General features: G+C 47.1%; 1 protein-coding gene across 1 annotated transcript; it reads left to right on the forward strand.

The window, feature by feature from the left end:
* CLEC19A (C-type lectin domain containing 19A) lies at nt 1-27,376 on the forward strand. The gene is given in 5 exon segments (XM_088833062.1): nt 1-88; nt 12,602-12,767; nt 20,986-21,169; nt 24,774-24,906; nt 26,407-27,376. Coding segments are annotated over 5 exon segments (651 nt in total). The 3' UTR covers nt 26,487-27,376.

Here is a 27,376-nt window from a genome sequence, read left to right on the forward strand (position 1 = left end):
ATGCAGAAGTGGGGGCTGTGGACTGTGGCCGTCCTGACCCTTCTCTCCGCTCAGGCCTTTCCGCAGACAGACATCAATATCAGCCCAGGTAAGCACTGGGGCCCGGCCAGGAGCAGGTGGAGAGGAGGACAGTGCAAACACTTGAGTTGTCACTGAGGCCTTACTGACTAGGCTGCAGGCCCGCCTGACCCAAGGAATGTTGGGGGGCCAAGCCGAGCCTCCTGACAGCCCCCCTCCAGCTCGTCTCCCTCCAGCTGATGGACGTTGTCCTAGGGCCAGACCCAAAGAGACCTGGTGATAAAGCCCAGCACTGCATCGTGAAAGCTGTGTGACCTGGCACAAGTTTCTTGACCTCTCTGAGCCTTGGTTACCTTTAGAAAACAGTGGTCACAATGGCCCCCTCTGGGGCCACTGTGCAAGGGAGATGAGATAATGTGAGGAAAATGCCTGGCACTATAAGAAGATCTGAAAATGATGTTTTTGTTGGGATTTGGCATCTGAGCTCCCCACCCTCACCGTGGCTGTGATAGCTGTTCCCAGGGAGCTTGTAGACTTGCTGTGTGCCATAGCGTTGGGCACACAGGAGGACATAGGGGTCCCTCTAGTGACCTCCCTGGCGCCTGGCCTAGTGACACTCAGCTCTGCAAGTTTTCTGGATCCCCTGGGATTGGGATCCATCAGACCCAGGCATGTGGCCTCCCAGTGTCCCACTTGAAGGACGTGGGGCTTCAACTCAATAGGGAGGTTGGGGTGCTGACTCTGGGGTAGGAAGAGTCCTGAGTCCTTTAATCCCTTCAAGGCAGAGGATCTTGCCTGTCACCTCTACCAGGAGGGTGCTTTCCAAACATTGTTTTAAAATTATTAATAATACCAGTAACAACAAATGAAGCTTGTGTAGCCCTCCCTATATGCCAGGCACTGTTTTAAGCACTTTTTATATATGGAATTATTTAATCCTCACAATAACTCTATGGCATAGATACTGTTTCTGTCCCCATTAAAATAGAACTAATACTGTAATAAAACATCCGTAAGATCCCCATAAGACCATATTATTGAGCTGTTACAGTGTTGGGGTGAATCTAAATAAAAGGGTGATAGGATTACCTGATGTCCATGTAAACCTGAATTTTAGGTAAACAATAAATCATTTTTTAGTGTGTCTCAAATATTGCATGGGACATACCTTACGCCAAAAATTACTCGTTTATCTGAAATTAAATTTTTACTAGGCATTTTTTAATCTAGCAACCCTAGTGATGGGGGATGTAAAGGGTGGTCAGTTTATTTGGGCAAGCATCAGGGGCTCTGGTCTGCCATAAACTCTCTGAGTGTTTGTATTAGTCAGCTCAGGCTGCCATAACAAAATACCACAGACTGGGTGGCTTCCACTACAAGAAGCATTCTGGAAGCTTCGTGTCCAAGATCAAGATGCCACCTGATCTGTTACCTCGAGAGGGCCTTCTTCCTGGCTTGCAAGTGGCCACATGGTAGAGAGAGAGTGCTCTGGTCTCTCTTCCTCTTCTTATAAGGCCACTAATCCCATCATGGGGACCCCATGACTCCATCTAACCTTCATCATCTTCCAAAGGCTCCACCTGCAAACACCGTCACACTGGGGGTTGGGGCTTTGGCATGGGAATTTGGGAGGGCACGCAGACATTCAGTCCATAATGGTGTCTGTGCATCCTTGTTCTTGTACCTCCATTTTCTCATCTGAGCAATGGGTGAACAGGAGAGAAATTGGACAGAATATCTTCAAAGGGTATTTGTGTGTTCCCAGATCTTGCCTTTCTGCCCAGCGGTAGGTGGAAAGGCCTGAGAGTGAGTTTTGAGAGTGGGAGCAACTAGGGAAGTCCTCTCTCACTAGTTTGTGCCTGTGGCAACTTTCTCAGAGCTTCAAGTTTCCTTCTCTGGAAAGTGGGGAAAATGATGGTTTTAGAGAATCTTCAAGGAGATCATGCAAGGGAAGAGCTTAGCACATAGTCAGTTCAGTTCAGTTGTTCAGTCGTGTCCGACTCTCTGCGACCCCATGAATCACAGCACGCCAGGCCTCCCTGTCCATCACCAACTCCCGGAGTTCACTCAAACTCATGTCCACAGAGTCGGTGATGCCATCCAGCCATCTCATTCTCGGTCGTCCCCTTCTCCTCCCGCCCCCAACCTTTCCCAGCATCAGAGTCTTTTCCAGTGAGTCAACTCGTCACATGAGGTGGCCAAAGTATTGCAGCTTCAGCTTTAGCATCAGTCCTTCCAATGAACATAGTAAGCACTTGAACAATGGCTTTTACCTTACTACTTCTGCCACCGTGGTTGTTGATGTTATGATAGAATTGGCCAGAAGACAGTTTTCTGCTGTGACAGAAATGCCTTCAAAAAGGCACTTCCAGACATCTAGCCCCATGCCTCAGTCCCACTGTATTGATAGGGAGACTGAGATCCCTGCCAACCCAGCAACTTTGGAGACCTCAGAGCTGGAGTTGGAAGGACGGGTCCCAGAAGTCCACTCAGCCTGATCCTTCCACATTACAGTTGTACACACTGAGGCCTATGGAAGCCAAATAATCTGGCCAAGCTCATCATCCATCAAGCCCAGCAGAAAGCCCAATTCAAGCCTGAGTGGACAAATCCACTAGAGCAAAGTGATTTCAGAAGAGAATGTGTGAGCTAAGTGTTTGGGTGTGTGTGCCAAGTGTGAGTGTGTGTGTGCTGATGTGGGACTAGAGAGCACTTAGCTGGGGTCTTGGTGAGCCCGTGCAGACCATGGAGGTGGGCACACAGCCAAAACCTGTCCTTATTGAGAGTGGGCCTGGTTCGTCTTCTTCTCCTGCACCCCCAGCCTTTAGGTGTAAAATTCCCCCTTAATCCCACTGCTCTGGATCTTTCATGAACATGCAAATATATGCAAATTATACAACTCAGCCATACCCCTAGATCTGCTTTGGAAACAAACCTTTAGACCAGCGGTCCCCAATCTTTTTGGCACCAGGGACTGGTTTCCTGGAAGACAGTTTTCCCATGGGCTAGTGGTGAGGCAGTGTTGGGGAGGGGTAGGATGGTTCTCATAAGGGGTGCACAAACCTAGATCCTTCACAGATGGAGTTCACACTATGTTTGAGTTTCTGTAAGGATCTAATGTCGCCACTGATCTGACCGGAGGTGGAGCTCAAGCGGTGCGAGTGATGGGGAGCGGCTGTAAATACAGATGAAGCTTTGCTCACTCACCCACCACGCACCTACTGCTGTGCAGCCTGGTTCCTAACAAGCCACAGGCTGGTTCTGGTCCATGGCCTAGGGGTTGGGGACCCCTGCTCCCTGCTTTAGACAATTCTGAGACTTGGGAGGATTTAGCCAGACTAGATCCTTTTCCTAAAACCTTTCTCAGAACCTGGCTTTGATCACCTTGTTTATGTGGATTCACAAATATTAAGTGCTTAAAAGAGGGCCTGGCACCTGGTAAAGTCTACCAAAACATTTGCTATTATGAGTCTTCAACCATAACCATCAAAAAGCTTCCTTTTCTTGGCTCATGAGCCAAGAACTTTTCACAGCAAAGGAAATTCTAACAAAGTGTTTTGATGCTCAGAGCCTGCTTCTACAGGACTTCAGGGTTGGGGAGGGAGAATCAGTTGCGTTCTGTAGCCTCTTCCTCTCCCCTCCAAAAAGCTGGCACTGTGGAATGGTGTTTGGGCGTGTAAGTGTGAGTGTGTGTGCTGATGTGGGACTAGAGAGTGCTTAGCTGGGGTCTTGGTGAGCCCGTGCAGACCATGAAGGTGGGCACACAGCCAAAACCCGTCCTTATTGAGAGTGGGCCTGGTTCATCTTCTTCTCCTGCACCAGGAATATTCCCAGCTCCAGGAATATTCCAGGGCTGAGGCTGTTTCTGCTGTAATAATATCTCAGGTTTATTAGAACGCCTACTGTGAGCCAGGCACTGGTTTACCTATGAAGTTGGCACTATCATCATGCCCATTTTACAGAGAAGAAAACTGAGGCACAAAGAGCTGAGTTTTTAACTAGAGTAATCTAACTCCAGAGTCTAAGCTCTGAGGCTGGCACACTGAGGCTTGGGCAGCAGAGAGTCCCTGCTTCCCAGAGTACATCCCTCTGCACCCTCTAGTCTGGATCATAGTGTTGGATCCTAGAGTACCTCCCTGACCTGCACACTCTAGTCTATTCCCTACCCCTCCTGTATGGTCACAGAGCCCTCTACGCACTTCTAGAATGTCCCTTAGCATGTAAGGACTCATGGCCAGGTGTGCTATGTATTCCTCCCTCCAGACTGTGACTTGAGGGCACAGACCTCAAGCCAAATAAGCACCCAGGAAACATTGAATTATTTGCTTGATTATGATGCTTTTAGTCAGCTCAGGCTGCTATCACAAAATATTGGGCTGGCCAAAAAATTCATTCATGTTTTTCCATAAGACATTTTGGGAAAACCCAAAGGAATGTTTTGGCAACCTAGTACCATAGACTGGGAGGCTTAAACTCCTGGAATTTATTTCTCACACTTCTAAAGCCTGGGAACTCCGAAACTGAGGTGTTGACCAGTTCAGTTCCTGGTGAGAGCTCTTTTCCTGTCTTGCAAATGGCCACAGAGAGGAGAGCTCTGTCTCTTCTCTTCTCATAAGGGCACTAACCCCATCATGGGGTTCCACCCTTATGACATCTTATGACCCTAATTTCTTCCTGGAGGCCCCCATCTCCAAACACCATCACATTAGGGGGTAGGATTTCAACATATGAATCTGAGGGTGGGGCACCAACATTCAGTCCATTACATTGTTAAATTTGGTGTTTAATATGTTTGTCTTACAAATGAGAAAACAAGACCAAAAAAAGATATTTTCTGGAGGCACTGCAGTGCTTCAGACCTGAGTTTCATCCTGACACTGCCACTTTTTAGCTGTGGAAGCTTAACCTCTTTGAGCCTCAGTTTCTGCATCTGTAAAGGGGGGGTAATACAGATACCCATCCCCAGTTTGGTCTCAACAGGTATACTTAGCATGCAATGAATGGCCACTGTTATGAGCAAAATAAAAAAACACCCAGTTGTCTCCTCTGTTTCATATGACCACAAGAGCAGCCCTGGAGAAGGGAAAGCAATGCTCAGGCATGAGAGGCCTGGGACCAGTGGTTCTGCACACCACAGCTGGGGCTCAGTGGGAAGGCCCCCTGGGGTGGGGTGTATGGACCAGGAGGTGCTGAAGGTGACTGAGCTCTCCCAGGGGCCACCTTCCCAGACACTGGGAGACACATCTGGGGCCCAGTAGTGATGTGGAGGGAGGCAAATGTGGCTCCCAGAGCCCCCTTCTCTCCCGGCTGGTTCCCAAGGCTGATCTGGGTAGCAGGCAGCAGGGTAGTGTGTTTGTGGGAGGCTGGATTGGGGCCAGGGGAGCGAACAGCCAGATCGTGTGGGAAGGTGACAATTTATTCTTTAAAAAAAAAAGAGAGATTTTAAAAATGAGCCCCAAACACTGCTGGCATGTCCTCTTTCCTTAACAAGCTCAAAGCTTCCAAAAGCTTTGACTCCCACCCCAGCTGGGAGACCTTGGGAGCCTTCCGTGCTGCTAATTGAGGTAAAATACCATGTAGTTTGGCCTCTTGGTTTCCAGAGCAACACGCTTCTTTGTGCATCCCGCCCCCACATCTCACATCCCGCCCCTCACCTCCAGCTTCATCCCGCTCTCAAATTCCCAGCCAGGCTGAACCATTTGCAATTCTCCAAATGCTCCCTTCTCTCTCATACCTCTGGGCCTTTGCACATGCTATGCCCGCCAGTTGGAACACTCTTCTGCTGACTCTTCCTCACCCTTCAGGTCTCAGTAGGGGTCTCACATCACCCCCTCCAGGAAGCTCTCTGGGTCTCTGAACCTGGGGTATGTACCACTTTCAGATGTTCCTGTATCCTGTATAATGGGTGTTATTCAACACCCTGCCTTTTCCCCATCCAGGAAGGGGACTCACTGTGGTGTCGTAATCACCAGTGGGCACCCCCCAGTTCAACTAGGGAGAGAAAAGGGGCAAACAAATGACAAATTTCTGAAATAATTTGGAGCTCCTCCCTCAAGTTTGTGCCTGCATGACACAAAGCCATATTACCTGTGTATTAATGACATTTTATTTCTGTGCTTATTTTTCTTAAGGTCAGTCTCCATAGAGTGTAAGATCCATGAGGCCAGAGGTCACTTCTGTATAATGTGTCACAGTATCTCCAGTACATACCAACTACTGAGACCAAACAGGTGCTCAAATAAGACTTTCTGAACAAATAAGGGAAAGAACGAATGACCAGACCATCAAGTTTGAGACAGGGAAACAGGCTTCAACATAGCAGGAATCTCTAAATTAGGTCTGGAGCCATGCAGGTCTGCCATTAAGGTGCTGCATGACCCCAGGCAAGTTATTCAAACTCTCCGTGCTTTGGTTTCTTCATCTATAAAGGCGGGAGGTGGAGGGAATCATGATACCTACCTTATAAGATGTGTGAAGACTAAATGAATTGTTATGTACGAAACACCTGACACATTACGTGGCTCAGGTGGAAGCTCAGTAGGGTGGGCCATGATCATTATGTTGCCATCACTACCTGTCAAGCTGTAAAGTTATAGACATCTCTTCACAAAAGAGACACAGCTTAGCCAAGGCTCTTTTGAGCTCCAGGTTGATGAAAGTCCTCTGAAACCCTCCTAATGCTTGTTTCTAAAATCCCAGAGGTAAAGGAGGTGGGTGAGGGGGATGCCAGGCAGGGTGGAGTTCATTACCATCCCAGCGCAGGCAAGTGGCTCCTTTCCGCCTCCCAATTAAAGGCCTTTGCCTGCCCAGGTGGAAAGGGGATTAATTGAGCAGTGACCTGTCACAGCCCCATTTTCTGGTAGGTTGCACCCCAGGCATCCATAACCACCACTTGCTCAGTGGAGAAAATCAAAGGGACCAGGAATTGGGAGGAGGGCGGGAAAGTGGGGACTGAGGCTCTCCATGGCTAACAAGCTCCCTGGTGATGCTGATACAGCTTCTCACAGCAATCATTGTGCTAAACAACATGGTAACCCAGGGTCAGTCAACGCCCTCAGTGCTCAGCTGGAAAAGTCCAGGCACACCATCCGAGAGCCAAGACAGACCAGTTTGGAGGCATCAGGACACATGGGTGGTGCCCGCACCCTTCTCACCACTGCCCCCCCACCCCGCCCTGCCTCAAAGGGACAGTTGATCCAAAGGAGCAGTGTTTGATTCCCTGGCATGCATTTAGTCATTCAAAACTAGTTACCTCCTATGTGTCAGGCACCGGGAAGAGGGATGATCACAGAAGACCTTGAGCAGGGGGAGGCCAGACTGAACAAAAATTCATGGGGACGTGTGAACGGCGGGTGCAGGGGCTCTAGGGGCTCTCAGAGAGGCTCCTACCTCGTCTTCCCTAAAGAAGCCACCGCACAGCCAAGACTCAAGGAAGAAACTCAGATCGGCTGAAGACAGGCCAAGGCAAGTATCTGCAGAGCTGAACACACAAGAGCTGAAGCAAATCTGGAACAATGTTGTGAGCAATGGGATAAGCTGCAGGGCAGGTGGGAGCGCTCTTCCCAAAGGCAACGGGCACTCCTGGAGGGCATCTGTGAGGACCAGCTCAGGGTGTTGGAAGGATCTCTCTGGATCAGCAAGGTGAGATGAGGCAGGGACAATTGAGGAGGTTTCTGTGAGAGACTATGGGGGGAGGAAGAATGTGGAAGGGAGAGACAGAGAGAGAAGGAGGGAAGGAGAGGGAGGAGGAAGACAGGAAAGAAGGAAGGGAGGGAGGAAGAAAAAGAAGAGAGAGAGAAAGGAATTGGAGAGGCCCTGGGAGGTGGAATAAACAAGGCTTAAAAACTGACTGGATACGAGGAGAGGGAAAGAGAAGAGGTAAAGATGATTTGGGGAGAATATCCAACAATGCCGGACGATTCTGGCCAGTTCCAGCCAATTCTTGTCAGTTTTGTCTAATCAAAAGTGTGTGTATAGGACTTGCCTGGGAGTCCAGTGGTTAAGACTCCTTGCTTCCACTGATGAGGCAAGGGTTCAATGCCTGGTCAGGAATTAAGATCCCACACGCCACGCAGTGAGGCCAAAAATAACAGGGGGTGACTGTGTGTGTATGTGTGTGTGTGTACACATCACTGTGCATTTTTCTAGGGAAAGAAAGGAACGATTGCTTTAATCAAGACAGTGATAGTATTTGATATCAAAGATAGTTGATATCAAATAAAACACAAAGGCAGAGTGAATAGAATGGGGTTTCCTGGGCTGGATCTGGGAACAAGTAAAGAAAAAACTGGTGAAATTTGAATAAAACCCATAGTTTAGTGAACAGTGCAAGCGTGCTAAGTTGCTTCAGTCACATCTGACTCTGTCACCCAGACTCTGGACTGTAGCCCGCCAGGTTCCTCTGTCCATGGAATTCTCCAGGCAAGAATACTAGGGCCTGTTGCCAGTGACCTCCTCCAGGGGATCCTCTCCACCCAGGGATTGAACCCTAGTCTCCTATGTCTCCTGCATCGGCAGCCAGGTTCTTTACCACTAGCACCACCTGGGAAGCCCCGGAGAGTATGTACCTATACTGATTTCTTAGTTGTGGCAAATGTACCATGGAAATGTTAAGATGGTAACATTAGGGGAAACTGAGTAAGGTATATTCAAGGATTCTGTATACCATTTTTGCAACTTATCTCTAAAGCTAAATTTATTCCAAAATTAAAAGTTGTGGGTTTTTTAAATGAAGGAAAAGAAAAGAGAGGACAACGAGGGTGGAAACTTCCAGATCAGACCTTATGGTAAATTGGAGGGCAGAAAATGGCTCCACCATAGACACCTATGGGTCGGACAGGATTGAGCGACTTCACTTTCACTTTCACACATTGGAGGAGGAAATGGCAACCCACTCCAGTGTTCTTGCCTGGAGAATCCCAGGGACGGGGGAGCCTGGTGGGCTGCCGTCTATGGGGTCACACAGAGTCAGACACGACTGAAGTGACTTAGCAGCAGCATAGATATCTAGAAATGCGGATAAACTACAAACATCCACTGAAAAGTAAGCTGGGCTTCCAGGAAACTGTTTGGGGCACCCAGGGGTAGGAAACGAAAGAAACCAAAGCAGTGGGAACATGCGCAGCAGCACTCTGGGTGCAGAGGCTCTGGTTTTACATCCACCCGGGGCCAGGGCGGGGTGGGGAATGACAGCTGAGGCTTTTGAAGCAGAACATTGAGAGCGGGATCCCCTCACAGAGACCTCTCACAGAGCAGAGAGAAGGTAAAAAGTTCCACCTTCTGGGGGAGATTACACCGGATGAGGAGTGGGGAATCCTCCCGCCATGGGAGAGATGACAAAGAAGTTAGTTTGCTTTATCTCAGACTGGGGATGAAAAGCAAGGCTTGCCCTCTGCACCATCCTTCCGTGAAGTCTGTACCATTAGATTTAACCACAGTGTTCCTGCCCCGGGGCTTTTAAGCCACGGGTTTGTGACAGTTTTACATTTTAACTCTAAAATTAGAGAAAGAACCCGAACTCTACTTCTAATCAGTTTTCTGGTGCATTTTTGTTGAAGAAACTACAGATGGGCTGAGAAGTGTGGACATTTGCTGTGATGTTTTGTGTTGTGGCTCCGTGGGGTTATTTTACATTTTGGAATTTGGCTTTCCAACTAAGGCAGGTATTCTACTGACATTTTGTTGTTGGTTTTGGGTTTTTAAAATGTTTGTTTATTTATTTGACGGCCCCAGCTCTTAGTTGCAGCATGCAAGGCCTTTGCTCTTGCTTGCATCATGCAGGGTATTTAGTTGCGACAAGTGGGGATTGAACCCAGGCTCCCTGCATTGGGAGTGTGGAGTCTTAGCCCCTGGACCACCAGGAAGTCCCCCTATTGACATTTCGGGTCAGAAAATGCTTTGTTGTGGGGGCTGTCTTGGGCATTGTAGGATGTTTAGCAGCATCTCTGGCCTCTACCCATTGGATACCAATAGGCCCACCACCAAGAATGTCTCTGGGCATTGCTTCCTGTCCCCTGGGAATCAAAATCACCCCTGGTTGAGAACTACTGCTCCAGGAGATCAAATACGGGGTAGGGGTTGGGGGCTGAGATGTGCCACTTTCAGATTTAGAACTGGGACAGTCCTGGGCAAACTGGGGTGGTTATATCCTTTACTTCCATCTCCAGCATGAATACTTAGGATGTAAAATAATTGTAGGATGGGTGAGAGTGGGGAAAGTCGTTTAGCATCAGCAAATATCGTCTTGGGCCAGTTGTTCCAGCCAACTCCTGCCCAGACATGGCCAAGTGCTCACCAATGTGTGTCCTTGGTTATAAGTGATGGGTGAATAGCAGATGGAAATGACTTGCTGCTTCTCGTTCATGCAAAGGGGGAAATGCTCCAAAAGGAGACCCTTGGGAGTGATTCAGCTGCCTCTCTGTGAGGAAGGCACTGGCAAAGTCCCCACAGGGAGCTCAGCAACACCCAGCCTCACAAGGGGTCCTTCAGCCCTCTCAGCATCAAGGCAATGTCCTCCTAGACCAGTGCTCTCAACTGAGATAGGAGGAGACCAAGGTCCAGAGAGGAGCAGGGACGGGCCAGGGATACTGAGCCCACTAATTCCATAACTCCCTTTGCCTATAAGGGAGGGTTAAGAGAGCAGATTTTGGATCAGCTGACCCCAGTTTGGATACTGACACTCTTTGAAAGACGATTGGCCAGGACTGGCGGGGAAGGGTGGACAAGCCAGGATTGACCAGTACAGCAGCCTGGGGTGGAAGGAGGGCTGGTTCTGGTCAAACAGAAAAGCCCAGTGGCTTTCATCAGGGACAGATAGCCCCGAGCTGGAAGCTGCCTGCTTACATGTGTGTGTGTTAGTCGCTCAGTCGTGTCCACCTCTCTGCGACCCCATGGATTATATCCCACCAGGCTCCTCCATCCACGGGATTTTCCAGGCAAGAATACTGGAGTGGGTTGCATTTCCTTCTCCAGGGGATCTTCCTGACCCAGCGATTGAACCTGGGTCTCCCGAATTGCAGGCATACTCTTTACTGTCTGAGCCACCAGGGAAACTCAGCTCTGTTGATTAAAGCAACAGTCCCTCTCCTTCCCTGAAAAAATTCATAGAGTTGTATGTGTATAAACACCATGTTTGTGCTTATTAGCTTCAGTCTTGTCCAACTCTCTGTGACCCCATGGACTGTAGCCAGCCAGGCTCCTCTGTCCCTGGGATTTCCCAGGCAAGACTACTGGATTGCTTGCCATTTCCTTCTCGGGGCGACCTTCCCCACCCAGGGATCGAACCTGCATCTCCTACATTGGCAGGCAGGTTCCTTACCACTGAGCCACCAGGGAAGCCCCAGCAAGTCTTTGGCACATCATAAACACTCAGTAAATGGGGTCCACTAATTCCCTATTCATGAGCCCAGCCAGCTAACAGAGCGGTTTTGAAGGCAAAGATCCACACCCCGGTCACCACAAGAGGTGCCAACCTGACCGCTGAGAAGGAAAGAAAGGTGCCAGCATTATATAGCATGTGAGACGCAGAGCTGGGGCTGGGACCCAGGCTTCTGTGCTCCAGTCTATGAATTTCACCACTGCCTGGTACCTGCTCTCACAGATAACCCACACATCCAAGTTCCAGGCAGGTTCTCAACATGCCTTTCTTCCCCGCTTGGTCTTCTTCAATCGTGGTTTTCCAAACCACACTAAAAGGCCCCCCAAAGGGGCTGAGACTTTGGAGAACTTTACTGTCTCAAACATGGGCCTATCATTTGGCCCCTTTCAGAATTAAGAATACATACTGAACCCCAGTAGTCATGGGCTAAAGATATAAATAGTCTTGGCTGCTGTTTGTCATTAAACACGTAGGGAAATATCTACTTTCGCCAGAGAGCCCAGAATTGCAGATTGAAATAAGATACCATTTTTTTGCCTATAAAATTTACAAAGATTGCCATTAAAGTGGTAACAGTGCCTGCAAGGGCGCAATGAGATGGGCATTCTCAGACATCACCGTGGGAGTAGAAATTGCTTTCAGGAGGCAATTTAGCAAATTGTATCAAAGCCTTAAAAATCTCTCCCCAGAAAATCAGAAATGTTGCAAAAGCTTTGTGCACAAGGCTGTTCATCTCAGCACTTTTTCTAATTGTTTTTTTTTTTTTAAAGATGAAACAATCTAATTAGGCCAAAATAGGGAAATGATTAAATAAACTGAGGGGGGGGGTGGCCACTCAGGGGAGCATTCAATAGCTGTTTGAAACAATGTTTACAAAAATTTATAATGATATGAGGGGAAAATGCTCATACTCTAATTTTTAGAAATCAGAATCCCGATAGGGGTTTATGGACAATATAATCACAATTGCATTTAAAAAAATCATTGCCTTCAACATGACAAGAAGAAAAACACTCTAAAGGCAGTAACATTTTCCAAGGATTCTATAATGAATACATATTACTTTTACTATTTTGTAAAATTTAGGCATGTGTTAATCATACTGGGATCACTTTTTACTTTTATACTTTAAAAGATCTCATAAGCCACAGCATCAATGTTTGCATGGCCAGCCTTCTTCCCAGTCCGTTTTCTCTCTGTCCCCAGCCATGCCAGAGCTGCCCCAGGCTTCCCTGTGCCCACTGTTCTGGATGGAGTTCAAAGGCCACTGCTACAGATTTTTCCCTCTCAATAAGACCTGGGCTGAGGCTGACTTCTACTGCTCGGAGTTCTCCATCGGCAGGAAGTCTGCCAAACTGGCCTCCATCCACAGGTAAGTGGACTCCTCTGTCCTTTGTAACCCAGTCAAGCATCCCCTTTGGAAAGGATGTAGAGAATGGTGTCTTCCACTGGTATTTCTCTTTGGTAGCTTCCGCTGTTATTGTCATTGAAACTGGCCTTGGCAGTAGAGGACAAAGCATTTAGCAAGGGTTGCAAACAGCAGGCTGGAAGGTCCGTTTTTATAAGTGCCAAATTTATGCCATGCCTTTTTCAGTATCACAGGGGGGTTGAACCAATAATACAATCCATATAACATACACATAAATCACATAACATAAAGCATAATAACTGACATTTATTTCCTAAGAGTTGGGCTTTCCAGGTGGCACTAGTGGTAAAGAATCCACCTGCCAAAGCAGGAGACACAAGAGATGCAGGTTCGATCCCTGGGTTGAGAAGATCCCCTGGCAACCCGCTCCAGCATTCTTGCCTGGAGAATCCCATGGACAGAGGAGCCTGGCAGGCTCCAGTCCATGGGGTTGCAAAGAGTCAGACGCAACTGAAGTGACTTAGCATGCATGCTAAGCATCAGGTTCCTGCAAATCATATTAGGGTGGTACCCTCATGTCACAGATAGGAACCTAAGGCTCCAAGAAGGTATCTTGCTATGAAGTGGTGGAGCCAGGATTTGAACCTGGGCAGCTGGGTTCCATCACCCACCCATCAAGCCTCCTTCAACATTCCTCCATGCCTCCCAAGCCCCAGCCATACTGACCATCTTGATTGACCTTCTCCAGTGTGGTCCAGCCCATTTACTCCTGCATATTTGCACATTCTGTTCCCTCCACTGGGAACTCCCGTCCCTGTCTTCTCCAAGTAGCCTCTTCCTTAACCTTCCAGACTCAGCTCTGCCATCTCTGCACTGAAGTCACCCCAGACTTGGTAGCAACTGCCTGCACACATCCACGTCCCCAGGAGCACTTCCGTCATCACTTTAGTGACTTCTTTTCACATATGACTTCCTTGCTGGTTTGTGGGTTCTTTGAAGCCAGATGTGATGCGTTCCATTGCCACTAAGCTACAAATTTACAATCTTGCCTGATTTTCCAAGAATCTCCGAGCCTTGAAGTTAGAACCCTGGTTGGTTCTTTATGCTTTAGAGTCGCCGAGTTTTGTTACAAACGGGGAAGGGGTCGTCAATCTTAGTTTAAAAATCAAAAACTCTTGTATCCTCGCATTGATTCATCTAGCAGTGTAGCCACTGTATCCTTGCTGGTGCTGAAGAATATAGTGAGGCAATCTGACCAGGAAAACAGGAACCGCTACAAACGTTTAACATGGAGTTTCATACGTACGCAAGTGATGGACTCTGAGAACTTAAAGACGCAGTAGTTTTTCTAGAGATTCACACCAGCAGGAAGCCAGCTCTACCCTTAACTGGAGGGCAGTTCAGTCCTATGGGAGCTGGAGCCACAGAAACCAGGCAGCCCCTGCCAGCACCTCCCCAGGCAGAGAGGGAACGAAACACCCGTTTCTCTCTCCCTCCAGCCTCCATCACTGCCTCCCCTTGCGTGGAGGGCAGCTGATGTGGAAGCCTGAGCAAGGCAGTCTTCAGAGTCAAATCCCCTGTGACACAGAGCTCAACGCAGCATATGACTGGCATGAATAAAGATGGATAAAATAAGTTCTCAAAACTTCCCGACCTATAGAGGAAAATTAAATATATGTAATAAAGAGGAAATTTAAAGGTGATTCCACACGATTTCCCTTTGGTGGTCCACAGGAAGGACAGCCCAGCCTGCCCCTTGGAGCCCTTGGTTTAATAAGCACTAAGAAGGATTCCGGAGAAGGCAATGGCACCCCATTCCAGTACTCTTGCCTGGGAAATCCCATGGATGGAGGAGCCTGGTAGGCCACAGTCCATGGGATCGCTAAGGGTCGGACACGACTGAGCAACTTCACTTTCACTTTTCACTTTCATGCATTGGAGAAGGAAATGGCAATCCACTCCAGTGTTCTTGCCTGGAGAATCTCAGGGATGGAGGAGCCTGGTGGGCTGCCATCTATGGGGTCTCACAGAGTCGGACACGACTGATGCAACTTAGCAGCAGAAGCAGGAAGGATTCCAGGTAGATTTGGGGGTTTTCCAACAGCCCCTGACTCAAATTCTGTTCTTTTCTACCTCAACTTGCCTCTTTTCTCCCTTCTCAACTCTTGATATCCCTCTTTTTTTTCTCTTATATAAATGTTCCCCTAGCATCTCCTCTCTTATTCAGGTATTTTTCCATTCCGGCGTATGATACTTTCCTGAAAACATGTAGAAAAGTTGAATTTGCACAACACATTCATCTGTTATAAACCAAGTTCAGTTCCCATAAAGCTAGACAATATTATAAAATCTCTAATTACATCTTGTCTCTGAGACACAATCCAATTCTCTAATTCTGGCTTTTTTTTCATGCTTTGTAATTTTGTTCTTTTCCTTCGTAATTAAACGCACAATCAACTTATGTTCATGGAGCATCTAATTAAAGTTTAAGTTTCTCATCCTTTCAGCTTACCTAATAATTTCCATCTTTGCTTCAAGTGACAGTTGAATTGAATTAAGTTCATTTGATTTTCGTCCTTATTACTTACAGTAGCACCTCGGGCATTTCTATCTCCCAGTTATTTTGACCACATATGGAGAAAACACAATAAAATATTGAAATAGTTTTCCAAGCAGGTGCCATTGAACAAAAGTGGCTCTCAGTTCAGTCACTCAGGCATGTCCGACTCTTTGAGACCCCATGAACCACAGCACGCCAGGCCTGCTGCCCATCACCAACTCCTGGAGTTTACCCAGACTCATGTCCATTGAGTTGGTGATGCCATCTAACCATCTCATCCTCTGTCATCCCCTTTTCCTCCTGCCTTCAATCTTTCCCAACATCAGGGTCTTTTCAAATGAGTCAGCTCTTCACATCAGGTGGCCAAAATATTGGAGTTTCAGCTTCAACATCAGTCCTTCCAATGAACACCCAGGACTGATTTCCTTTAGGATGGACTGGTTGGATCTCCTTGCAGTCCAAGAGACTCTCAAGAGTCGTCTCCAACACTGCAGTTCAAAAGCATCAATTCTTCGGTGCTCAGCTTTCCTTATAGTCCAACGCTCACATCCATACATGACTACTGGAAAAACCATAGCCTTGACTAGACGGACCTTTGTTGACAAAGTAATGTCTCTGCTTTTTATTTTATTTTTTTAAAGTTCCTATTTGTCCTTTATTTTTTAAATTTTTATTTAATAAATGGTACAAAGCACAATGCCAAAAACATTAACAGTTAAAATTTCACATGTCTCTGCTTTTTAATATGCTATATAGATTGGTCGTAACTGTCCTTTCAAGCCGTAAGTGTCTTATAATTTCATTGCTGCAATCACCATCTGCAGTGATTTTGGAGCCCCCAAAAAGTAAAGTCAGCCACTGTTTCCACTGTTTCCCCTTCTATTTGCCATGAAGTGATGGGACCGTATGCCTTGATCGTATGCAACATTTCCTGAATGTTGAGCTCTCGGCCAACTTTTTCACTCTCCTCTTTCACTTTCATCAAGAGGCTCTTTAGTTCTTTTTCACTTTCTGCCATAAGGGTGGTGTTATCTGCATATCTGAGGTTATTGATATTTCTCCCAGCAATCTTGATTCCAGCTTGTGCTTCATCCAGCCCAGCGTTGGATCCAGCCAGCCAGCCCAGGTGAATCTAGTGCCATTTTAATGGCAGGGCAGCCACTCCCCTAGATGACCACTCACCATGCATGTTCAGCAGTTAATCTAGGACACTGTGAATTGTGCATGAGAGGAGCACATGGGAATGCCAGTGCTTCGCTGGATAGGACCAACAGCAAAGGCACATTGGACTGAAGAATACTTTGTCCCCCATCCAAATCATACCACTCTAATGTCTGACAAAACACATGGTCTTGGAACATCAACACTGAACAGAGACTGGTGATGGTGTGAGATAAGATGCCATATAGAAATAAGGTGTGAGATTAGTCCATGTGGTCCTTGCAGCCCATTTGGAGAGAAGAGACCTTGAGAAATGGCTTCCCAGGTGGCACTAGTGGTAAATAACCTGCCTGCCAATGCAGGAGACATAAGAGGCACAGGTTCTATCCCTGCTTTGGGAAGATCCCCTGGAGGAAGGCACGGCAACCCACTCCAATATTCTTGCCTGGAGAATCCTATGGACTGAAAAGCCTTAGAGTCCACAGTGTCACAAAGAGTCAGACAGGACTGAAGTGACTTAGCATGTACACACAACCTTGAGAAGCAGAAAACTAAGCCAACCAGCCCACCCTGGGGAGCATGGAAACTTTCTGCCACAGGTGTTCAAGGATTATATAGAGGGTGCTCACAGAATGTTTCCTGGAAGAACTAGTCCTGGATCAGGAACTTGAAGGTTTGGGAAGCTTAGGGGATGGGGACAGCAGATGTTATAAAGGAGGAAATTAAGAGGGCTTTAGAGTTAGGCAGCCATAGGCTAGTCCTTGCTCCACCAGTTCCTACCTGGTGATCTTACCCAAGTCACATAAACTCTCCGAGTCAGAGTCCTCAGCTGGGAAATATCAATAGTTACACTGAGCTTTTAAGATTGAGGATTTTAGAGGAGATAATGGATCTGAAATTCTTACACAAGCACTCAGGTAACACAATGCTTCATAGTGAGAGTTGTTAATTATTTTATTAATTATCATCATGGGCTTCCCTGGTGCTCAGAGGGTAAAGCATCTGCCCACCATGTGGGAGACCCAGGTTCGATCCCTGGGTCAGAAAGATCCCCTAGAGAAGGACATGGCAACCCCACTCCAGTATTCCTGCCTGGAGAATCCCATGGACGGAGGAGCCTGCTGGGCTATACATATAGTCCATGAAGTTGCAGAGAGTCGGACACGACTGTGTGACTTCACTTTCACTTTCACTTAATCACGGGTGTCTCAAGAGGTCAGCACTTACTTAGTATGCCCACATCAGATCTTCTTTCTGAGGCAAAGTAAGCCTCGCCCCACCCGCCATCTTTGCTCTCCACTGCTTCTAATAATATCTATCTTGGTCCATTTAAGCTGCTATTACAAAAACATCACAGACTCGGTGGCTGATAAATGACAGAAATGTGTTTCTAACAGTTCTGGAGCCCAAGGTCAGGGCGCCCTGTGCTGTCAAGTTCTGGTGAGGGCTCACTCCCCAGTTTGCAGACAGTCATCTTCATGCTGTATCCTCACAAGGCAGAAGGGGCAAGGATGCTCTCTAGGGCCTCTTTCATAAGGGCACTAATCCCATTCATGAGGGCCTCATCCTCATGAATTAATCACCCCCCAAGGGCCCCACCTCTTAATACAGTGACATCAGAAGTTGGCATTTCAATATATGAATTTGGGGGAGGGGAACAAACATTCAGTTTATAACAATTTTGATTAGCAACTCCTAGTATGAGACTGCCTAGAACACTGTGCTGAGAAAGATTCTGAGAACCAGAATTCTGAGTGCTTCTGGGATGGATTAGTAATGTCTTCCACAAACACATAATTAAGGAGAGTTATGGAAAAGGTCAGTCTTCATTCCAAACCCAAAGAAAGGCAATACCAAAGAATGCTCAAACTACCGCACAATTGCACTCATCTCACACGCTAGCAAAGTCATGCTCAAAATTCTCCAAGCCAGGCTTCAGCAATATGTGAACCATGAACTTCCAGGTGTTCAAGCAGGTTTTAGAAAAGGCAGAGGCACCAGAGATCAAATTGCCAACATCCGCTGGATCATGGAGAAAGCAAGAGAGTTCCAGAAAAACATCTATTTCTGCTTCATTGACTATGCCAAAGCCTTTGACTGTGTGGATCACAATAAACTGTGGAACATTCTGAAAGAGATGGGAATACCAGACCACCTGACCTGCCTCTTGAGAAACCTGTATGCAGGTCAGGAAGCAACAGTTAGAACTGGACATGGAACAACAGACTGGTTCCAAATAGGAAAAGGAGTCCATCAGGGTTGTATATTGTCACCCTGCTTATTTAACTTATATGCAGAGTACATCATGAGGAACGCTGGGCTGGAAGAAGCACAAGCTGGAATCCAGATTGCCAGGAGAAATATCAATAACCTCAGATATGCAGATGACACCACCCTTATGGCAGAAAGTGAAGAGGAACTCAAAAGCCTCTTGATGAAAGTGAAAGAGGAGAGTGGAAAGGTTGGCTTGAAGCTCAACATTCAGAAAACAAAGATCATGGCATCTGGTCCCATCACTTCATGGGAAATAGATGGGGAAACAGTGGAAACAGTGTCAGACTTTATTTTTTTGGGCTCCAAAATCACTGTGGATGCTGATTGCAGCCATGAAATTAAAAGACGCTTAGTACTTGGAAGGAAAGTTATGACCAACCTAGATAGTATATTAGAAAGCAGAGACACTTTGCCAACAAAGGTCCGTCTAGTCAAGGCTATGGTTTTTCCCGTGGTCAGGTATGGATGTGAGAGCTGGACTGTGAAGAAAGCTGATCGCAGAAGAATTGATGCTTTTGAACTGTGGTGCTGGAGAAGACTCTTGAGAGTCCCTTGGATTGCAAGGAGATCCAACCAGTCCATTCTAAAGGAGATCAATCCTGGATGTTCATTGGAAGGACTGATGCTAAAGCTGAAACTGCAATACTTTGGCCACCTCATGTGACGAGTTGACTCACTGGAAAAGACTCTGATGCTGGGAGGGATTGGGGGCGGGAGGAGAAAGGGACGACAGAGAATGAGACGGCTGGATGGCATCACCGACTCGATGGACATGAGTTTGAGTGAACTCCGGGAGTTGGTGATGGACAGGGAGGCCTGGCGTGCTGTGATTCATGGGGTCGCAAAGAGTCAGACACGACTGAGCGACTGAACTGAACTGAACCGAACTGATTATGTGTGCTTAGGGCTTCCTTTGTAGCTCAGTCAGTAAAGAGTCTGCCTGCAATGCAGGAGACCTGGGTTCAATTCCTGGGTCAGGAAGATCCCCTGGAGAAGAAAATGGCAACCCACTCCAGTATTCTTGCCTGGAGAATCCCATGGACAGAGGAGCCTGGCGGGCTACAGTCTATGGGGTTGCAAGAGTCAGACATGACTAAGCGCACACAACACGGCACAGCATTATGTGTGCTTTGACTCGCTACCTATACCTTAAGCAAAATGAAATTGATGGGCAGGTGTTCTAGACAAGGTGGCATTCTATAGAGAGTGGTCATTTAGAAGAAACCATCAGGAGCAGAAGTAATCTGCTGCAACGTAAAGAATACCTCCACATAATCCTGTTTTGAAAGGAGTTATGGATTAATGTTCTTTTAGGCAGCAGACTGCTTCCAGAGTCCTCCACCAATTTCCTTTGTCAGGTAAATTACTTTATAAGCTCTTTGAAATAGGAGGTGAGAATCCTACCAATGCTTTCTGCTGTGTTTTAAATGTTTTGGTCCCCACAAGATTCATATGTTGAAATTCTAATGCCCCATGTGATTGTGTTAGGAAGTGGGGCCTTTGGGAGATGCTTAAGCTCTGAGGGGGATGCCCTCACGAATAGGATTAGTACCTTTATAAAAGAAGCTCCACAGAGCTCCCCTGTCCCATGCTGCCATGTAAGGGCACAGCAAGAAGTATGTAGCCAGAAGGTGCACTCACCTGGCCATGCTAGCACCCTGATCTTGCATTTTCCAGCCTCCAGAACTGTGAAAAATAAATTCCTATAGTTCATAAACCACCCAGACTGTGGTATTTTGTTGTAGCAGCCTGAATGGCCTAAGATACCTGTTGAAGAGGGTGGATTGTTAATTGCAGGATTTGGTTTTGCTGAATCGACTATGCAAGTTCAAGCCTCTAGCTGAATTTTCCAGCAAAGCCAAAGATTTTGAAGATGTTCTGTGGGGAAAAAAAAAAATAGGAGACAGGAGGCTATGTCAGGACTGGCGCTGTAGTGGGGGCTTTTAAGAAAGAGCAAGAACATCCAGTGGAGATTTTTGTTATTTGGTATGTGCAATACAATGTCAATTTCTTTTGTTGTCTCTTCAAAATAATCCACCTTATTTGCTAGTGTTTTTGAGATAGACTTAAATTTATAGGATGAATAGCAGTGCTGAGTCCTGCTTTGCACTGGCATGGAAAAAATGCAGAAATGCCCCTGACATGACAGCCCGTGTGGGTGCCCTAGTTAAAAAAGTAAAAGGAGAATGCCAGATTGCATCACATCCTCTATTTACTTTGATCCAGGACAGTTAACAAAGGCTGCTGTCGATCTGCAACTCAATCCTGCACCAAGAGGCAATGAGTAACATGCACCTGGGTTTCTTACCTTTGCAGCTGGGAGGAGAATGTCTTTGTGTACGACCTTGTAAACAGCTGTGTTCCTGGGATCCCAGCTGACATCTGGACAGGGCTTCATGATCACAGGCAGGTGAGGAAGTGCTGGCCATCAGGCCCTCTTGGAAGCTCCAGCCAACATTCTGCTTTGATTTAACCAGCTTTTCACATGGAACTTACATGCCAGGTCCCTGCCACATGGCCTGCATACAGAGAAATCAGACACTAAAACACCTCAGTTAGAATATGATAAACGTTGTGAAAGAGAGGAGGATGGAAACATATCAGATGGCCAGTGATGGGCTCCGTTTAGGTTTGGATTCTCAAAAAAACAGATACAAAAACTCGATTAGATGGGCAAGAGGCTTTTGAGAGAAAATATCTGCAAAGGAAAGAAAGAAGGCAGGTATGTGGCAGGAGGGAAGACCTTCAGCCCACGATGAGCCCTGTGAAAGGAGATGGGGGAGGGTGGGATGGGGAGAGCCTCAGATTGCAGGACACTCTGGAAAGTCTTGGTTAAGCCAATGGGATGTCCCCTGACAGAGGATGCCCATTCCAGGACTTCCACTTGGGCAGGAGCAGGCCAGCACTGATAACGCCGAGTCACTAACGGGGAACATCGTGGAGGAAGCATGTTCTCCCTGTGAATGCAGCACTGGGTCCAAGGAGCTGTCCGTCAGCCATGCTCCCCCAACAGGTCCTCCTGAAGGAACTCTGAGCAGAGCATGTCTCCAGCTGCTGCAGCCTCCCTGTGTAAAAAAAATTTAAGCTAATGTCCAGTGGACAAATAGGAGTCAGTCAGAGGAAGAACATTCCAGGCAGAGAGCACAGCATGGGCAAAGATCTTGAGGCGGGAGAGTCACAGCACACTCAAGGACACTAAAGACCAATGTGTCTGGGAGGCAGTGGGGCAGGAGTAGGTGGAATGATGGTGGGAGAATAAGGCCAGAGACGGTTGGCTTGGGCCAGATCTCATACCTGGCAATAAAAATCACAGCAGACTCCACCTGGAGATTTTGTCTATTGACTTACCCTGGGCAAGCTGCATCCTGAGCGTCTCTCCTACATGTACACCTCCAACCCTGCCTCAGAGCACCGCAGGGAATAGAGTTCCATTTCCAGCACCTGTTCTACCATTTAGTTTATGGTAGCTGACTCTGGCCAGAGAAGGCAATGGCAAGCCACTCCAGTACTATTGCCTAGAAAATCCCATGGTTGGAGGAGCCTGGTGGGCTGCAGTCTGTGGGGTCGCTAAGGGTCGGACACGACTGAGCAACTTCACTTTCACTTTTCACTTTCACACATTGGAGAAGGAAATGGCAACCCACTCCAGTGTTCTTGCCTGGAGAATCCCGGGGACAGAGTCGGACACGACTGAAGTGACTTAGCAGCAGCAGCAGCTGACTCTGGCAGAGAAGGCAATGGCAACCCACTCCAGTACTCTTGCCTGGAAAATCCCATGGGTGGAGGAGCCTGGTAGGCTGCAGTCCATGGGGTCGCTAAGAGTCGGACACGGCTGAAGCGACTTAGCAGCAGCAGCAGCAGCTGACTCTGGGGCCTTCCCAGGTGGCACTAGTGGTAATCTTTACCTGTAAGAGACACAGGCTCAATCCCTGGATTGGGAAGATCCCCTGGAGGAGGGCATGGCCACCCACTCCAGTATTATTGCCTGGAGAATCCCATGGACAGAGGAGCCTGACGAGTTACAGTCCATACCGTCACAAAGAGTCAGACACGACTGAAGCAACTTAGCACACACACACACAGGTGACTTTGAGACAATTTTTTTTTTTTTAACATCTCTGGGCTTCAGTTTTCTCAGTTATGAAATGCAGTGATAATAACAGTGCCTGGTTGTACAAAGTAAGTGGGCCAATATAGGTAAAGGATTTAGCCTGTGCTTGGCACAAGCTCTCTTGACACAAGAACTCATTTAGGGTGGTCAAACTTAGTATCAGGGAAGCAGAAGTAACAATAGTGGCCAGGCTCAGTAAAGACAGTTTAACAATCAGTAGAATTCATCTGGCAAGAACTTGTATAGAAGTTGTAACTTAAAAAAAGAACCAAAATGTCCCTTTATAATAGTAATTTCTAAATTGGCTTATGAATACACTTAGAGTTAAGGAACTTGTATTACAAGACTTAAGAATCATAATAACAAATAACACAGTAAACAGACTCGCTTTTATATTTTTCTTTTCAGTCCTAGGCACCACATGCAAGGCACTAGTTAAGTCTGTTAGTGCTCTTAACCTCATTCAGTTCTCACAATAATTCTCTGAGGGAGATATTCAGTCCATTTTACAGGTGTGGAAACTGAGGCTCAGAGAAGTTAAGTAAGTTCACTAGATTGCAGAGCTAGGAAGTGAGAGGAGCTGGAATCCCAGGCTCTAGTCTCTCTCCCAGAAGGTGAGTGCAATTTCCATTATACAATGTGGCTTCTGTAATCATCGATGCTTTGGGAGAGACTCTTCTAAAAACTTGAATAAATGGAGAAATGACTTTTGTTCCAGGGCATTTCAAAGAAGTCGTTCTTTCCACAGTTAATTTGCACATTTATTGCAATACCAATCAGATTCCCAACAGGACTTTTCTTGTAATTGATCAGAGTGGTTCCACAGCAGGCAAGAAAAATACACACTATTTGGACAGATAGAAAAAAGATGAAGGATGATTTCCACTCAATGGTAGAAAAAAAAATTTTAATGTAATAGTTAGGGTTTTGAGTGCTGGAGTCAGATAGACCTGTGTTTAAATCCTGGCACTAATGCTTTATTAACTATGTGAATTTGGGTAGACTAATCTAAGTCCCAGTTTTATCATCTATAAAATGGAGACGACAATTTCTGCTTTGCAGGATGGTGAGGACAAAATGCCCACCTGGCATGATATATAATAAGCCCTCAACAAACAACAGCTAGTAATATTACCAGCCAGACCTGGAACCAAACTCAGGCTTGGCTGCTCATTGCTCAAAAGACAGTGTTTGAGAGACATGGTTGGTGGGATAAGAAAGAAGCTGTATTTTGAAAACCTGGGGAGATGGTGGATGGGTCCCCCAGACTGTTTCCCAGTTGCTGGTTAGGAGGCAAAGGCTTTAAAGAGGAGTTTCAGGAGTGCACAGGCAGGGGGCTGCATGCAGAACAGCACAATCAGCTCCCACAGTCATGACACTTGTCACGCAGTGGTCAGGTCAGCATCATCTTGATCCTTCAACTCCAGGATCAATTTGTCCTCATTTCCTTGAAGCCAGTCTGGGTACTGCACAAGATGGAGAAGCTTGTCCGAGTTGCCGTCTGGTCATCATGCAGTCAGCTTTTCCCCTCTTGTGCCAATTACAGTAGTTGCAAAACAACTCGGAAATGTGCATTGGACACTGTCATCTATATCTTCAGGGAGGAACTAAAGATTCTGTGATTCCAGTGTCCTAATCATTAACTGTTTGAACCTGCTCTTTTGTGACTCACGGGAGGCCTGGGAGACTACAGCTTTTCTACAAGCAAGAGGCGGAGGGGCTTTTGTGTCCACAGGTTTCACCATTACCAGATATGGTGGTAATAATAGTATATCAGATAAAAGTGAGGGCTTCTTCACTGTTAGGTATGAAGGCATTAGATATTACTCCAAACTGGAGATGGCATGAATGCCTGATCTTTCTCTCCTTGGCTTGCTTCCTTGCCTCTGGATGTGACCCCCAGGAAGGGAAGTTTGAATGGACAGACGGCTCACCCTATGACTACAGCTACTGGGATGGGAGCCAGCCAGATGATGGCGTCCATGCAGACCCAGAAGAGGAGGACTGCGTGCAGATATGGTACCGGCCCACCAGCGGTGGGTGCCCCTGAGACCAGGGCTCTTGCAGGGGTGCTGGGAGGCACCAGGGATGGTCGAGGCGCTGTGAGTTATTCAACACTTTGGAGAGTGGCCAGAGGTCCCTTGCGGGTGTTAGGGACATGGCCATTCTCTGTGGTGGATGTATTTTAAATAATATTTAATGGTGTGTTGTTGACATGCAAACTGTGATTTGGATGAAAAGACATTAGAGACAGAAGCATGAAAAGAAAGAAAGCAAGAAACTTGTACAGGGACCAAAGGATGGTGCTTTTCTGTCAGCTCACCAACGCACTAAATATGGCTCGCGCTCGTGGACATTAGAACAAACGGAAGCCAGGAAGAGTGCGCAGGCGCAGTACTGAAAAGAGTGCCCAGCCAGGCTGAAGTCCCGGCCCTGTTGCGTTCTAACTCGGTGTCCTTGAGGCAATAGCTTGTTCTCTCTGAGATTCGCTTTCCTTGTCTATAAAATGGATTTAATCATCGGTCCTACCCACAGGGCTCTTCTGAGCACTGAAGGAGATACAGCTGATATGCCCAGTGGCAAGAGCATGGACTCTGGAGTTGAATGTCCTTGTCTGAACTCCAGCTCCACCGCTTATAAATTGGGTAGCCAACTTCTTGGTGCCTCAGATTCTTTATCCATAAAATAGGGCTGCTGCTGCTGCTGCTAAGTAAGTCTCTTCAGTCGTGTCCGACTCTGTGCAACCCAGTAGATGGCAGCCCACCAGGCTCCCCTGTCCCTGGGATTCTCCAGGCAAGAACACTGGAGTGGGTTGCCATTTCCTTCTCCAATGCGTGAAAGTGAAGTCACTCAGTCCTGTCCGACTCTTAGCGACCCCATGAACTGCAGCCTACCAGGCTCCTCTGTCCATGGGATTTTCCAGGCAAGAGTACTGGAGTGGGATGCCAAAATGGGGCTAGTGACACTTAACTCACAGGGTTGATGGGAAGGAAAAAGAAGATAAGGGATATGAAGTGACTACAGTGGTTTGCATGTGCTATCAGCAGTCATCACCATCATCATGAACATTGTCACTGCTCATACCAATCTTGAGAAATAAAAATTAATATTTCCACTTTACAGATGAAGAAACTGAGGCTTAGAGAAGTTAAGTGATTTGTTTGAGTTTTCACAGAGAGCAACTTATGGAGCTGGGTTTCGGTATCTACTCCAGATCCAAACACTGAACTGCTCCTTTTTCTGAAGGGAGGCATGGAACAGCAAATTGCTATTCTGCGAGCTATCTGGGAACCTGGGGGTCAGAGCTGGGTCAAGCCTCTGAGTGAGGCTTGTCCTGCCTCTCCACAATAGCAAGTCAACACTAGCCTTAGGAGAGAGTAAGGCTGGACAGCAGCCGCATCAAGCATCAGCAAGAAAGGGATGCCAGTGTAGACACCAGGCTTATGGGAGAGGACTTTTACTTTGGTGGGATGGTGGGTTACTTTTACTGTGGTAGGTGTACCTTCACACAGAGTCTCTGCTTTATCCCACCACAGCTCTGAGGTCATGGAATGATAACACCTGCAGCCGGAAGTTCCCTTTTGTCTGCAAGATCGCAGCTCTGACCATTCATTGATCCATTCTCAGCCTCACGGCGCAAGCCCAACTCCAGCATCGACTTGTAGCTGTACCTGATGTAAAGTCGACGCTCAATAAGTGTCAAACACACAGTGGAGACAAATATCCCAGACAGAGATTTTATACAAGCAAATCTTAAGATACAATGTTATCAGTTGGTCACTAGTGACAGGAAACCCAACTCAGACTGGCCTGATAAATGAAGGATGGTCAATTTATTGGTTCAGTTCAGTTCAGTTCAGTTCAGTCGCTCAGTCGTGTCCGACTCTCCGCGACCCCATGAATCACAGCACGCCAGGCCTCCCTGTCCATCACCAACTCCCGGAGTTCACTCAAACTCATGTCCACAGAGTCGGTGATACCATACAGCCATCTCATTCTCTGTCGTCCCCTTCTCCTCCCGCCCCCAACCTTTCCCAGCATCAGTGTCTTTTCCAGTGAGTCAACTCGTCGCATGAGGTGGCCAAAGTATTGGAGCTTCAGCTTTAGCATAAGTCCTTCCAATGAACACCCAGGATTGATCTCCTTTAGAATGGACCGGTTGGATCTCCTTGCTGTCCAAGGGACTCTCAAGAGTCTTCTCCAGCACCACAGTTCAAGAGCATCAATTCTTCGGCGATCAGCTTTCTTCACAGTCCAACTCTCACATCCATACATGACCACGGGAAAAACCATAGCCTTGACTAGACGGACCTTGGTTGGCAAAGTAATGTCTCTGCTTTTTAATATACTATCAAGGTTGGTCATAACTTTCCTTCCAAGGAGTAAGCGTCTTTTAATTTCATGGCTGCAATCAGCATCCACAGTGATTTTGGAGCCCCAAAAAATAAAATCTGACACTGTTTCCACTGTTTTTCCATCTATTTCCTATGAAGTGATGGGACCAGA

Source organism: Moschus berezovskii, chromosome 27 (genome assembly GCF_049115385.1).
Source record: "Moschus berezovskii isolate FMDL1 chromosome 27, NW_MosBer_1.0, whole genome shotgun sequence".
Lineage (NCBI taxonomy): Eukaryota > Metazoa > Chordata > Mammalia > Artiodactyla > Moschidae > Moschus > Moschus berezovskii.